At 46.8% G+C, this 12,556-nt stretch overlaps 1 protein-coding gene across 2 annotated transcripts in view; it reads left to right on the forward strand.

Moving 5' to 3' along the window:
- Positions 1-12,556, forward strand: part of Trpm8 (transient receptor potential cation channel subfamily M member 8) — an 85,657-nt gene that overhangs the window by 56,757 nt on the left and 16,344 nt on the right. For both annotated transcript variants that reach the window (XM_033764712.1, XM_033764714.1), the window contains one exon: positions 9,080-9,270. In XM_033764712.1, the coding sequence (XP_033620603.1) occupies positions 9,080-9,270 (191 nt within the window). The remainder of the gene's footprint in view (positions 1-9,079; positions 9,271-12,556) is intronic.

Consider the following 12,556-nt stretch of genomic DNA (forward strand, 5'->3'; position numbering starts at 1 on the left):
GGGGCCGCGAGGGGTCCTCAGACGGTGGCGAGGGCCTCTGCCGCCCTCCGCGAGTCCAGTCCGGCTGTGGCCCCAAGCGCAGCCCCTGTGGCACCCTGGGGAGACTGCAGCAGCCAGTCCCTGGGGGCTTGCGTTTCCCAGACTCTGCGTCTGGAGTCCGTGTTTAAGGGGTTTAGTTAGTGGCTGTTTTAAGCATTTTATTGTAGTGAGAACCCAAAGAGCAGAGCAGAGAACAGTTCTTTAGGGGCTCGGCTGGTGAGGTTGACGGAGAAAATGTGATGATTTTAACTATTTTTGTTGGGCTCCAGAGTTCTCCTTAGTGGACTTAGAAAATGATTTCTTGGTCATTTCCACTTGCTTTTTCCTAGGCGTTTCCGAGGAATTCTGCATGGTATTTTCCATGGGAGATCTTGTTTTATACCGTCCCTTTAGGGAAGATAGTTATTTTAAAAATACAAATTCTGGCACAGATCACTTACAAAATATATGTAAATGTAAGAAATTATTTAGGGCAGCCTGATGTGGAAGAGGACTTGTTTGTCAAAACCAGAAACTCAGAAGCAATGGATGACAAGGTAAACATATCTGGCTTCAGAAAACCATTTTTAAAGGGAAAAGATACTGAAAATGAAGTAGTCAAAGCTGGATGGGGTTGCATACCTATAATCCCAGGACTCTGGGAGGCTGAGGCAGGAGGGATCACAAGTTCAAGTTCGGCCTGGGCAGTTTTGTAATTTAGCGAGACTCTGCCTTGGGGGGAAAAAAGAGAGAGAGAGAGAATATATCAAAGGAAATTAAAATATTCAGAGAAGGAAAAGTCAAGGGTTGGGTAAGTAGAGGAAAGGAACTCAGCCTTGTACCCAGGGGAGTCCAGAGGAAAGTACCAAGATGCTGGTTTTGGGGTCAGCAGATGACATTTAGCAGAGTCTCAGTGCTGGAGTCAGTCCAGGATGTGGGGTTACTCACAGGGCATGAGCTGCTGCTGACTCTGGAAAGTGACTTGAGAATAGCTGTTAAAAAGAAAAACACATCATCCTGTGAGCCCCTTGTGTCGCTTCTGAGAATCTATCGCACAGATTTATGAACCAAGGTGTTTACCGGCCGGCTGGTGCCTGTATCCTAATGGCTGAGAAAGTGTGCTGTATCTGTGCGGTAGGATGTTACATAGATTCCAAAAAGACAAAGTTAGGCCTGTGTTCGTGGGAAGGATGATATATTTTTACATAAAAACAAACTATAAGCCAATTGTATAATATAATCTTCTTTCCTAAGAGCAAAAGGCAATAACTTAGAGAGTCAAGTATGTATTGCCATTGTTACAATGATTCCATATTATCTTTGCAATTAAGAAAAGAGAACGAGGAAAAGACCATTGTCACCTACAGCCCCAACACTGCAGATGAAAACGACGGTGAAGGGTACTTGCTGTGCTGTCCCGTGGCTCCCCTTTGGGTAGGACCAGGTGGGGACTTGTACCTCTGGGGATGCCATATGCTGTCCAGGGGCCGCCCCCTCCAGTGCACTCTCTCCTCTGGTCACAGCGATGCATTTGAAACATCACTTCTCTGTTTAAAAGCCAGGGGGGATTTCCTCTTCCCTTGTAGGAAGCAGGTGAATTTCACATCCTCACCTTTCCATATAGTCACCTGGCTCCTAAATACACCCCCAAGATGGTCTTGCTGCTTGTCGCCCTGTGCTTGCTTCCCTAGACATGGTGCTATGTCACCCCGATGCTGTCACGCGTGCTGGTCCTCCTTCCCCATGGCCAGCTCCCTCCCCTCCTCCCTCTCCACATCCCCAAAGCCCACTTCACTTTGCAGAGAGGCCCTTTGGGCCCCCAGAGCAGTGCCCTCTTCTACTGTAGCAGCCTTTCCTCCTTCTGGACGGTGAATTCTGAGGCTGGAGGCTGGGGTGTAACCTCAGAACCCAGCTCTGTGGGCTCAGCTGGTGGAGAAAGAGGACAGGGTCCTTCTCTGTGGCCCCTTCATTAGTCAGCTTCCCAGGACGTTTTAACTCAGAAGTGAACACAGAACAGCAAGAGAGAAATCACACACAGCACAGCACCTGGTCTGTGCCGGGTGCCTGGAGCACAAAGGTCCTACATCCATGAGTCTCATGTGGGTGTAAAGAGGGAGTAGGAGATGGGCTGGTTTGAGTTCTTTTATTTTTTTTGTTGTTGTTTCATTCATTTATTTTGTTTTTTAAAATTTTTTTAATTTTAATGTAATACAAGTAGATATTAATAAACTATAAAAGCAAAAATATTTTTTCATAACAAAAATACTTAGACTAACTGGTAATTACACTGTGTATCATGATCTGAAAAGAATATATTTTTCAACTACTAATCTCTCAACTCATTTCCTAATTATGCTTTTTTTGCATAAAACGTTTTAATTATTAACAAAGTATCTCACACTGGTATAAAGAATCCATAAAACAGATGATTTGGATATCCAGGAGGTCTTCTTGTTTTATAATGGCAACATATCCCTTCAGCCTTAACGCTGGGCAGTGCTGATGAAAACCCAACCACTCAGTACATCCACAGAAATGAGACTAGAGGACCGGCAGCTCCCAGTGCCGTGGCCCTGGAGTTGCACTAACGCAGGAAATCTCAGAGGGAGCTGTTCAGGAGGATCACATCGCTTTTGTCATCTACGATCTGCACTGTGATCATGAAATGACAGGATCTGAAGTCGGGAGGGATGGGAGTTATGGAGATGGAGGTCTGGACATCAGCATCTCTGATCCTGGCATCTGCTGTTGAGGTTCTGGACCACTATGTCTCACCCCACTGTCGCCCCATTCTGGGCTTGTGGCTCACAGCTTGGGGACACCCATTCCTCGGCATGCCTCACCGGGAGATCTGATGCTGAGGGTTCTGGATCCTAAAGACAAATTCACCTGTGTAGTTCTGACAAAGAGTCACCTACCATGTCATCAAAGCAGTTTCTAAGAAGAAGCATTTTTAAGCCTTGCGAATACCATATTTATAGAAAAGTAGAAAGAGGAAAATACCCATTACAAAGGTTTGGTGCTACTTAGAGGCTACAGAAACAGGGTGAAAAGCATAAAAAGGAACGAGCAGTCTACTGTAATGACAAGAGCTAATATTTATTGAAACATTTCATGCTGGGCACGGGGCCAAGTGCTTTGTGTGTGCTGACTCATTTAATTGTTAATTATGTTTGTGTGGCTGCAGCCGTGCTGTGCTTTTACAAATGAGGAGTCAGAGACAGTGGACGGCACAGATGACTCGTGAACATATTACTAGAATAGCATAGAGTCAGCGCACAGCTAGTTACTGAGGACAGAGTTTGTCCTCGTGACAGCTCCTGGAAGCAGAGCTGGGATCAGCAGCAGCTGCCAAGGAGAGGCGACCTGGCCCCAAGCCCTGTGTCTGTGCCTGGAGGTCCCCAGCCCTGGTGTCCGGAGCTCCGGTGGAGGAGCGGGAGCTGAGCGGACCAGTTGGTTGGGAGGGCGTGGAAGGCAGGCAGGGGCTGGGGACGTGGCCGTGCGGGGACATTCCTGGGCCTCCACACAGCATAGGAACCACCTCAGCTGCGTCCCTCTGATGGTGTCACTGTACGCTGAACTGAGTTCTCATTCACACTCAGCGAACCATCCTGGGTGCTTATCCATCCCTGTTGGCTGCTGTTGGCCTTGTGGCTGCTGTCCCTGTCATATCTTCATGGTTATATTGATTTCTTTTTGCTTTTTCAATGACTCCTTACCCAGCTTATTTTGAAACCACTCAGTCTTTCCCACCCCTCTCGGAAGGGCACTTTTTTTTTTAAATAGTGAAAAGAGCATATTGCTATCATCTTCATAGACTGCCATTCTATTGCCTCTCAAGTTTAAAAAAAGAATGTCTTACTCTTTAAAAACTGCTGGCCTGTCAGGTTTGTGCATGTTTACGGGGTGCAGTGCGATACCCCAGGACATGTAGTCAACATGTAAGGGTAATGAGCTTTTGCATCCCATCCCTTGGGTGGTTTATCCTTTCTTCGTGTTAGGAAACTTGGACCCCTGTCTCCTGGTTCACTGGAGACGTGTTGATGTCCCAGCATGAGAGGGAGCTTGGATGTGGCAAGCGTGTTCACACACGCATGGGCAGGGAGGGCACAGAAGTCTCGGTCATCCCATCGTGAGGCCATATTGGCAGACACTTCTGGTACATCCCGGAAGGAGTGACTATGGCACAGTGTATGAGGTCATTGGGAAGCCGTCACAAGGCGTACACCGGGAGAACGTACCTGACGGCTGTCCTGGATTTCCGTTTACTTTAAAGTTCAGCATCGACTTTTTCTTTGTGAATTTTCTTGCAGACGTTTCATTCTGGTTTGTTCAGACTTTCTATTTTGGTTTTTCTTACCAAACGGCTTTCATTACTGAATTTTTTTTTATCCCTTCAACATCTGTTATACAAGTTTCCCTCATTATCTTTATTCAAAACTGTCCTGGCTTTTCTTGTGTATTTATTTGTATGGAGAGGAATGAAGCTCAGCTTGTGAATCTTCTTTCTCCTTCCAGGAAAAAAAAAAAAAAAAAGCCCTGTGAATTTTGTCATGATGCTAACTTTATAGAATTATTTAGAAGTTGGTCTCTTACTATGTAGAAAAAGTGGTCTGAATTTCATTTGTTCCACTATGCATGGTTCCCAGTAAAATTTTATGTTTCTTTTCATATAAGTCTGGGGATATTTTGTTACTTTATTTCCAACCATTTATGATTGCGAGTGAAACATTTCTTCTATTTTTAATGACTATTTTTATATGTACAAAGGTTATTAAAGTTTTGCTTATGTATTTTGGAACAAAACTCCTTCCTGACTTGTTTCTCTTCTTTTCTTTTCTTTTTATCTCATCATGGAAGTTTCCTCCTATTCCTTGTTTCTTAAGCTCTTTTCTTCTTTGCACTTTCTCGTTCCTAATCAGAAACGCATGTTGAATGTGGCCAGAAGACTTCCTACTAACTATTGAAATCACATTTTCCTTGTGATCTAGAATTATGATGCATTATACAAATGATGAATTATATAAATATTCTTAATATTAGTTATTCTTCTAATCCATGGTAATAGCATATTATTCTATGCATTTCTGGATTTCATTTATGCCAAGATTATCTGAATTCTAAGTGTCTGTTATCTGTTAGTGACATTTCCAGTCTCAGTGAATTTCTTTTTCCCTTCTCTTCTCTTCTCTTCCTCTCTCTCGCTCTTCCCTTCTCCTTCTTTTCCTTCCTCCCCTCCCCCTTTTCTCCTTTTCTTTTCTCTCTCCCTCCTTCCTCCCTCTCTTTCCCTCTCTTTCTCCCTCCCCCCCTCCTCCCCCGTCTTTCTTCTTTTCTTTCCCTGAGGATTGAACCTAGGGATTTTGCAGTAAGCTATCTCCTCAGCTTTTTAAATTTTATTCTTTATTTTGAGACATGGTCTTGCCTAGTTGCCAAGGCAGGACTTGAACTGGGGATCCTCCTACCTCACTCCCAGAGACCCGGGATCACAGGCAGGGGCCACCGTGTCTGGCTCAGTCTCTGTGAGTTTCTGAGATTTGGTGCCTCCTTCAGGACTTCCTCTTCCTCCTTCTCTCCTGCTTGGGGGTCTCCAGGAGGTGACTTCAGCTGTCACTGTCCCTCTCCAGCCAGCTGAGGAGTTGCAAGGAACAGGACTCTGGGGGACAAGATTCCAGTGGAGATGTAGCACTGAAGGGAGAACCACAGACTTCTCTGCGGTGGGAAGGTGCCGATGGCCTGTGATTGGTAGTGAGACTTCACAGTCAAAGACACATAGCCACGAAACCCCTCAAAATCCTGCCTCTCGCTTTGAACACACTCCTCCCATCGTTCTCGACACTGTCTGAAGCAGCTCTGGAGTCCTCTTTCCTGAGTGTCTTTAGTTGCACTGTTGTGGCTGCCTTGATATTCTGAACGGATTCAGCATGTTGACCTTGTGTGGTCATTTTACTCTGGGGAAGAGCCAGAAGTCGCCTGGTGCCAGATCTGGTGAATAAGGTGGATGAAGACATACTGCAGTCCTTTTATTTAACAGAAATTGCTGAAAACTAAAATGCTTCACAGGGGGGCAAGAATGATGGGCAAAGTGTTTCGGACCCCACCTGGGGAGCACAGCGGTTCTAGCTGGTGATACCTGGTACTCAGGAGCTCGGCAGTGTCCTGTGTGATGTGGATACAGGATTTTACCACTTATTTGTGAAAAGAATGTTGCTCCTGGGATCCATCTTTGCCCCTGCGGTGGTGCAGAGGTCGCTGCTCTTCCAACAGGGTGGTCCTTGGGGGCCCCGGGTTGTCCCGAGGAGCAGATGAAGCAATGACGTGTGAGGCCGAGCTCTGGAAAATGGAGAAGGACACGGGTGCAGAGGCACATTTCCCAGGCCCTGGCCTCGGTGGAGAGTGCGTCACCGGAGAGGCGCAGAGCCGCTCTGTGAGGGGCAGCCAGGCTCTTGGCGTTGGCTGGATGAGTCGAAAGAGGCAACGCACAGTGGCCTTGCACCCGTCTGGACCTCTCTGGTTTCCTAAGCCATGGTTAGCTCCAGAGCTTTGCAAGAAGAGTGAGAGATTGGATTTGGGCCCTGCCCGCACTTTGCCAGTCGCTGCTCTAGATGCCTAGGAGATGGAAGATGTTCCAGGGAAGCCCAGGTACGTCCTCTCCCTACCTGGGCCCCTTCTGGCCTTTGCTCTACTCTGAGCTCTCAAGGAGGGGCAGGCGCCTTCCCCTGCTATTCCCCTCCACCTTAAGGACTGAGAATTTCCTTTGGATAAAACCTCTGAAGACAACATTGGCTGCAATTGAGTGGATGCTGTAGTTCTGTGTGGGGAGCCGAGTCAGGGCCAGTGACTACGGCCCACTTGGGACAGAAGCGGCCTCCAACCCGAACATGCTTCTAGGGATGGTGGCTGGGACGGTGCTAGCTGCTCTGGCCCAAGGCAGCAAAGTGTGAGGTCTGCCAAGTCCTTGCCCTGAGAGTCAGGAATCTGGGGTGTGCCCACCCGACGGTCCATCTCTGTAGCCACCGGCGCCAGCTGGGGACTGGACCACGGGACAGTGAAGCCTGCTACTAACCCCGAGCAACCAGACCTACATTTGGAAGAGACGCCAGGCTCTCTGTTGGATTCAATGTGCGGCACTGTTATCCGTTCTTCTCAGCTAAAAAGGCCGACATGTAAGACTGGCGTGAGGAGCAGCCATGCACAGCGCACGTCCTTCCCTTCAGGGGCCCCACCCTACTTAAGAGCACGGGCTATGGGTGGGGGAATGCTTGGTTATAAAAAAATGCGGAGTCAGTCAAACCCTTTGAACCAGAACACAGCTGACGTAGACATTGAAGTGAATTGTGGGGCTCGAATGTTGGCCTAGGGCTTCCCCAGTTGGGGGACTCAGGGCATTTAGTTACCGTGGCTGCCCCTGAACTTCTTGATCTGTTAGTCAGAGATAATTACAGGACTTACAGAGTTATTTAATGAGCAAATCAATTAATATAGTTGGACTGTTTAGAATAGTATCCGATACACAGAGTTATCTATTTTGTAGTTTTGTTTAAAACTGAAACTGGGAAATTATAGCCATAATTGGTTTGGGGAGAGAACAGAAGAGATATTCTTCTAGTGACCTAAGTAATTCATAATCTTTGTGTGATGCTTGGCAAATATAAGGAAAAGAAATGAAAGAATATCCGAGATGTGATGCTAGAAACCACCCCCATTAGTTACTGGTCTGAGCTCTGAGTTACGATGTGAGCACAAATACATATAAAGTATTTTCCCAAAGTATAAAAGTATTCACAAACGCGTTTCTTACTAGTGTATGTTTGTAATGCAGAATAATGATGTTAGTTTCCGGGAAAAGGGTACCTGCATAAAACTTATCTTGATCCTCCTGTCCCTGACCCCCCTCCTTCCTCCTAATCCCCTAACCCATTTCTAAGAGTTTATCTTGTAGCTTCCTGTCATTTCTCTATTTGTTGATTTATTTATTTCTGTTGTAAGTTTGTCATGTAAGAGACCATGCAATATTTAACTTTCTGTGTCTGACTTGCTTTGCCTAGCACAGCGGTCTCAAGTTTATCCACTTTCCGGCTCATGACATGATCTCATTCTTCTTTATGGCTGAATAGTATTCCATTGTGGATATATATCACATTTTCTTTATCCATGAACTGCTGATGTTACCAGAGTGTAACTGTTGTGGATTGTGTTGTGATAAACATGGGTATACATGTATCACTACAGTATAACATCCTCAGTTGTTTCAGGAATACACTCAGGAGAGGTATAGCTGAGTCGAATGGCATTTCTCATCTTCCGTTTTTGAGGAATCTGCCTACTGATTTCCATAGCAGCTGTACTCGGTTGCATTCCCACCAGAGGCGTAGAAGGGTCCCTTTTCCCCCACCCCTCTCCCACAATCATTGCTTTTAAGCATAATTTTAATGACTACATGGTGGAATCATATTGACGAAGCCCAGCCTCTGATATGTTTTCTTAGTGTTGAACCTTCAGGCTGGCCTCTTCTTTTGGGGTAGGGATGCAGGCTGCTGTCCCCTACAGAGGTGTGGCCAGCAGCCATGTGTGCTATCCACTTACAGTCTTCTTTTTCCCAGTATTTCCCTACTCCTAGGCTAAATTCCCCAAAATGAAGTCACTGGGACAAAGGGATGAATATTTTTAAGGCTACTGATAAATACTAACAAACTGTTTTTCCTCACTGTTTACAGTCAAACGTTTACCAGGGAGCACATTATCCCAAGAGAGCGCATATTCTGGGCCTCTTTATAACTCACACGGTAACACACAAAGATTTTGCAATAAAAGCAATTTCGAGTTCACTGAACATTTTCCGTGATTAGAAACACAACCAAACAGAACAGGGCTGAGGACTCTTTGGGGCCAGCGTGACTTGCAGGCGGACATCCGGGTGGGTGCAGGATTGTTCTGGCTCTGGTGTGGGTGTGGGGTGTGGGCTTCTCTCTGGATTTGAGCTGGTACTGGGAAAGCTTGACAGCAGCGCAACTGGTGGTGGTGTGCAGATCTCTAAGCCTCGGCTTCTCCCTTCTCCTGCCAGCTACACGGTGGGCACCGTCCAGGAGAACAACGACCAGGTCTGGAAGTTCCAGAGGTACTTTCTGGTGCAGGAGTATTGCAGCCGCCTCAACATTCCCTTCCCCTTCGTGGTCTTCGCTTACTTCTACATGGTGGTGAAGAAGGTCTTCAAATGCTGCTGCAAGGAGAAAAACACAGAATCCTCGGCCTGCTGTGAGTGGTCTCCCCCATCAGCACTGGGTTCAGAAGCAGGGACTGATTGCTGGTCCTTATTGCAACAAGAGAGGATTGCTAACAGTCTGTCCACTACTACATCTGCACATCTCTGAAGAGATGGCTAAGTGGGAAGATAAAGGTAGAAAGGAAAATTACCGAGTTCTTAGAAATTCCCAAAACAAGGGCCCTCCAACCTCATTTCCCATAGTCCTCCTTGGAAAATTTTTTTAATGACCACTACACACACACACACACACACACACACACACACACACACACACACACACATTTGTTGTAGATCTGAATTTAAAGACAGTGTAAGTGCAAGGATGGGTGGAAATTGTGCCTAGGAAAGTAAAGCAAAGCACGAAAAGGAAACTACGCCTCCATCAGCAGATAAGAGCGAATATTATAAAGCAGTTGTATCGAAGGAGGCACACGTCCCCTCACGAATAATTTGTGACACAGCCACGGAGAAATTATGTGGCCTGGGCTCCTGAACTCCAGTCTGCCTGGTGGGATCCAAGCCTGAGATGGAGCAGAGAGCATCCTGGGATGCTCGTGACAGGGAGGGGGGGCCCTGGGGTGCACTGGCTCAGGTAACAGATGCCTGTCACATGTCTGCTATGTGCAATGGTGAGTGGAATAGAAGCCACCTGTGCCCTGAGCCAGGGCCATAGACTGAAGGGTGAAGAGTGGAAACTTAAAGGCCTTAACTGAAAAGTGTTGGAATCAAATTGCTAGTATACAAGGTGCTGGGGTAACTGTTGGGGGGACAGAAACTCTAGACTGGAGTGGATCAAGGGAGGGGTGAGAGGGAAGAGGCAGAGGAGAGGTAAAACGAGGGGAGAGAGGAGCCTCCAGGACTCAGGGCCGAGGGAGCCTGAAGACCTGGTGTTCCACAGCCAGAGCCACTCAGGCCCCAGCCCAGCCCAACCCACCATGCCCTGTGTCATCCTGAATCCCCAAGGAGTGAGAAAATGTAGACAAGTGACACAGCAGTGGAACTAAGGTGACAAGAACCAGGAAATGTGCATCCCAGCGTCCCTCGGATGCCTTCACTAGCTTCTTCAAATGAAGCAGGTAAAGGAACTCCCAGGCCAGTTTGGAAGGGTCCTTAGATTGCTTGGTAAAACTATGCCCCTCAAATCCTGATGCTCATTCTTGTGACTTGGAGGGGAGCAGTCATTGTAGGGCACTGCGGAGGGGAGGATTTTTAAGAGGGTTCCCCCACTGGAGCAGTTCTGTGTATGTGTGTATGGGGCGGGGGGGATTCCTTGTTAAATGAAAAGGAAAAGGGAGTTGAGGGCAATTTGGACCTGGAAAATCTAAGGGACAATCCAGTACAGATGACCAAGGGAATGTGCATAGGTTGTTCTGTTTCTCTCCTTAGCCCGTACCTTTTCCTGCTCTTCCTCAGGGCTGTGTCTTCCGATGGCCACTGGATGTGGTGGTGTTTTCTGGTCCTTTCATGGATCTGATAAAATGACACCCTGGTCATGTTCTGTATTGGGCAGCTCATTCCTACCCCTTTCCTGGAACCTCAAGTATTTTGATGATTGAGAAAACGAAAATACAAATCTCATTAACTTAGAAGTGGTAATTGGTGGCAACTAAGAAAAAAAAAGCTGCTCATTCTTTGTGAGGATCTTTATAGAGAAATGGAGCACGGTGCTCACAAGTCAGACCTTAAATATTGGTCCTAACCTACCACCGTGCCTTCCCTAAAATTTTAACCTCTACCAACTGGCTTTCACAATGCACCACCTGTGCCAACAACTCCCAGCTCTTGCCACAGTTGAAAGAATCATCACAGCCAACTCTGTTGACAGCATTATTTCGAGACATTACGCATCGCTCTGGGGATGTCAGTAACGATCTCACACATGCAGGTTTTGATGATCAGGATAGGTTGCTGTGTCACCCCCATCATTCTGCCATGGAAGACAAAATCAGCCATCTCTAACTAAAGGGTTCAAAACGATCTTTATATAGGTGGTGAAGATTGGAAGTTCTGACAGGGAATTTCATATATTCAAAGACCATATCCAAATATCCGAGGCACTTAAGGGCATGTCCCAGGTTCTGTCTGGGAATCACCCTACAGATGGGTGTCAGCAGGACTTGAGAGAAGACGAAAGGAACCAGTGCATGCCTTAGGAAGGCTTGTAAGTTTGCTATAAATGGGCCAAGAGAAAAAACAATGGATAAAAGTTTCAGTGAACATGATTTTTGACTCAATATAAAGAAAAAGAATGTCTAGGCCAGGCGTGGTGGCGCATACCTGTAATCCCAGCACTCAAGAGGCTGAAGCAGGAGGATCGCTGTGAGTTCGAGACCAGCCAGGGCTACAAAGTGAGTTCCAGAACAGTCAGACCTTGAACAGTCAAACCAAACAGAACAGTCAAAACCAAAAACAGAATGTCTAACAATTAGTGCCATGTGGAGATAAGAAGAGTGACCCTGTGGGTGGTGAGCTGCCAGTTAGCAGTGAGATCTCGCTGGGCACTGGTGGCAGAGGGGCTGTACAGGATTCACTCAGCCCAGGGTCAGCAGAATCCGGAAACTCAGTGCGTAAGGAAGACAAATCAGGTCTTCCAGGTCTGGGGTCAGGTTGAGGTGATAGAATAAAATGCACTACATGCTCCCCAAGCTTACTGAATGATTAAGCATGATATGAACATACAGTGGGCACCAATCCCCCCAGTCTGGCCAACAAATGGAAAGGAGCAGACAGAAGGCTCAGAAAGAAGCGGTGTGAGTGGGGGCCTGCCTGTTGGATGAGCCCTTGGGAGAGTCGTGGACACAAAAAGAAGTTCTGCATTCTTGATCAGTTCCTCTCAGAAGAAGCGGAGAAAGAGAGGGGAGAGGAGTCCCCAGAAGGTCAGGGTCCTTCTCCGTCCATGGCGGTACAGTGGTGACTAAAGATAGTCACAGCCCAGCTTACTTAGGAGATGCCCAGAGGGCCGGGTCACTACCTGCCCGTCCACCCCTTCTTGGAGATAATGAATTCCAGAAACCAACCATCTTCTACCACCAGAGCCCAGATCCAGCAGTTCACGTCCTAAATGTGCTTTGCGTTTGCCTCCATACAAGGGGGAAGTCAGGAGTTTATTTTGAAACTGCCCATTTTTGGAGGGAAATGCAAGCTTTTTCAAATAGCTTTTCAAAGGGCTGAATCCAGATTTTCACTTTTGGTACTTGTTTGGGGGATATCTTCAAGCTATAAAAAGGGAGCCCCCAGGAATGGCATTTAATATATATATATATTTAATATTTAATA

This window comes from Fukomys damarensis, unplaced genomic scaffold (genome assembly GCF_012274545.1).
Source record: "Fukomys damarensis isolate Sample0158 unplaced genomic scaffold, DMR_v1.0_HiC HiC_scaffold_16, whole genome shotgun sequence".
Taxonomy (NCBI): Eukaryota; Metazoa; Chordata; class Mammalia; order Rodentia; family Bathyergidae; genus Fukomys; species Fukomys damarensis.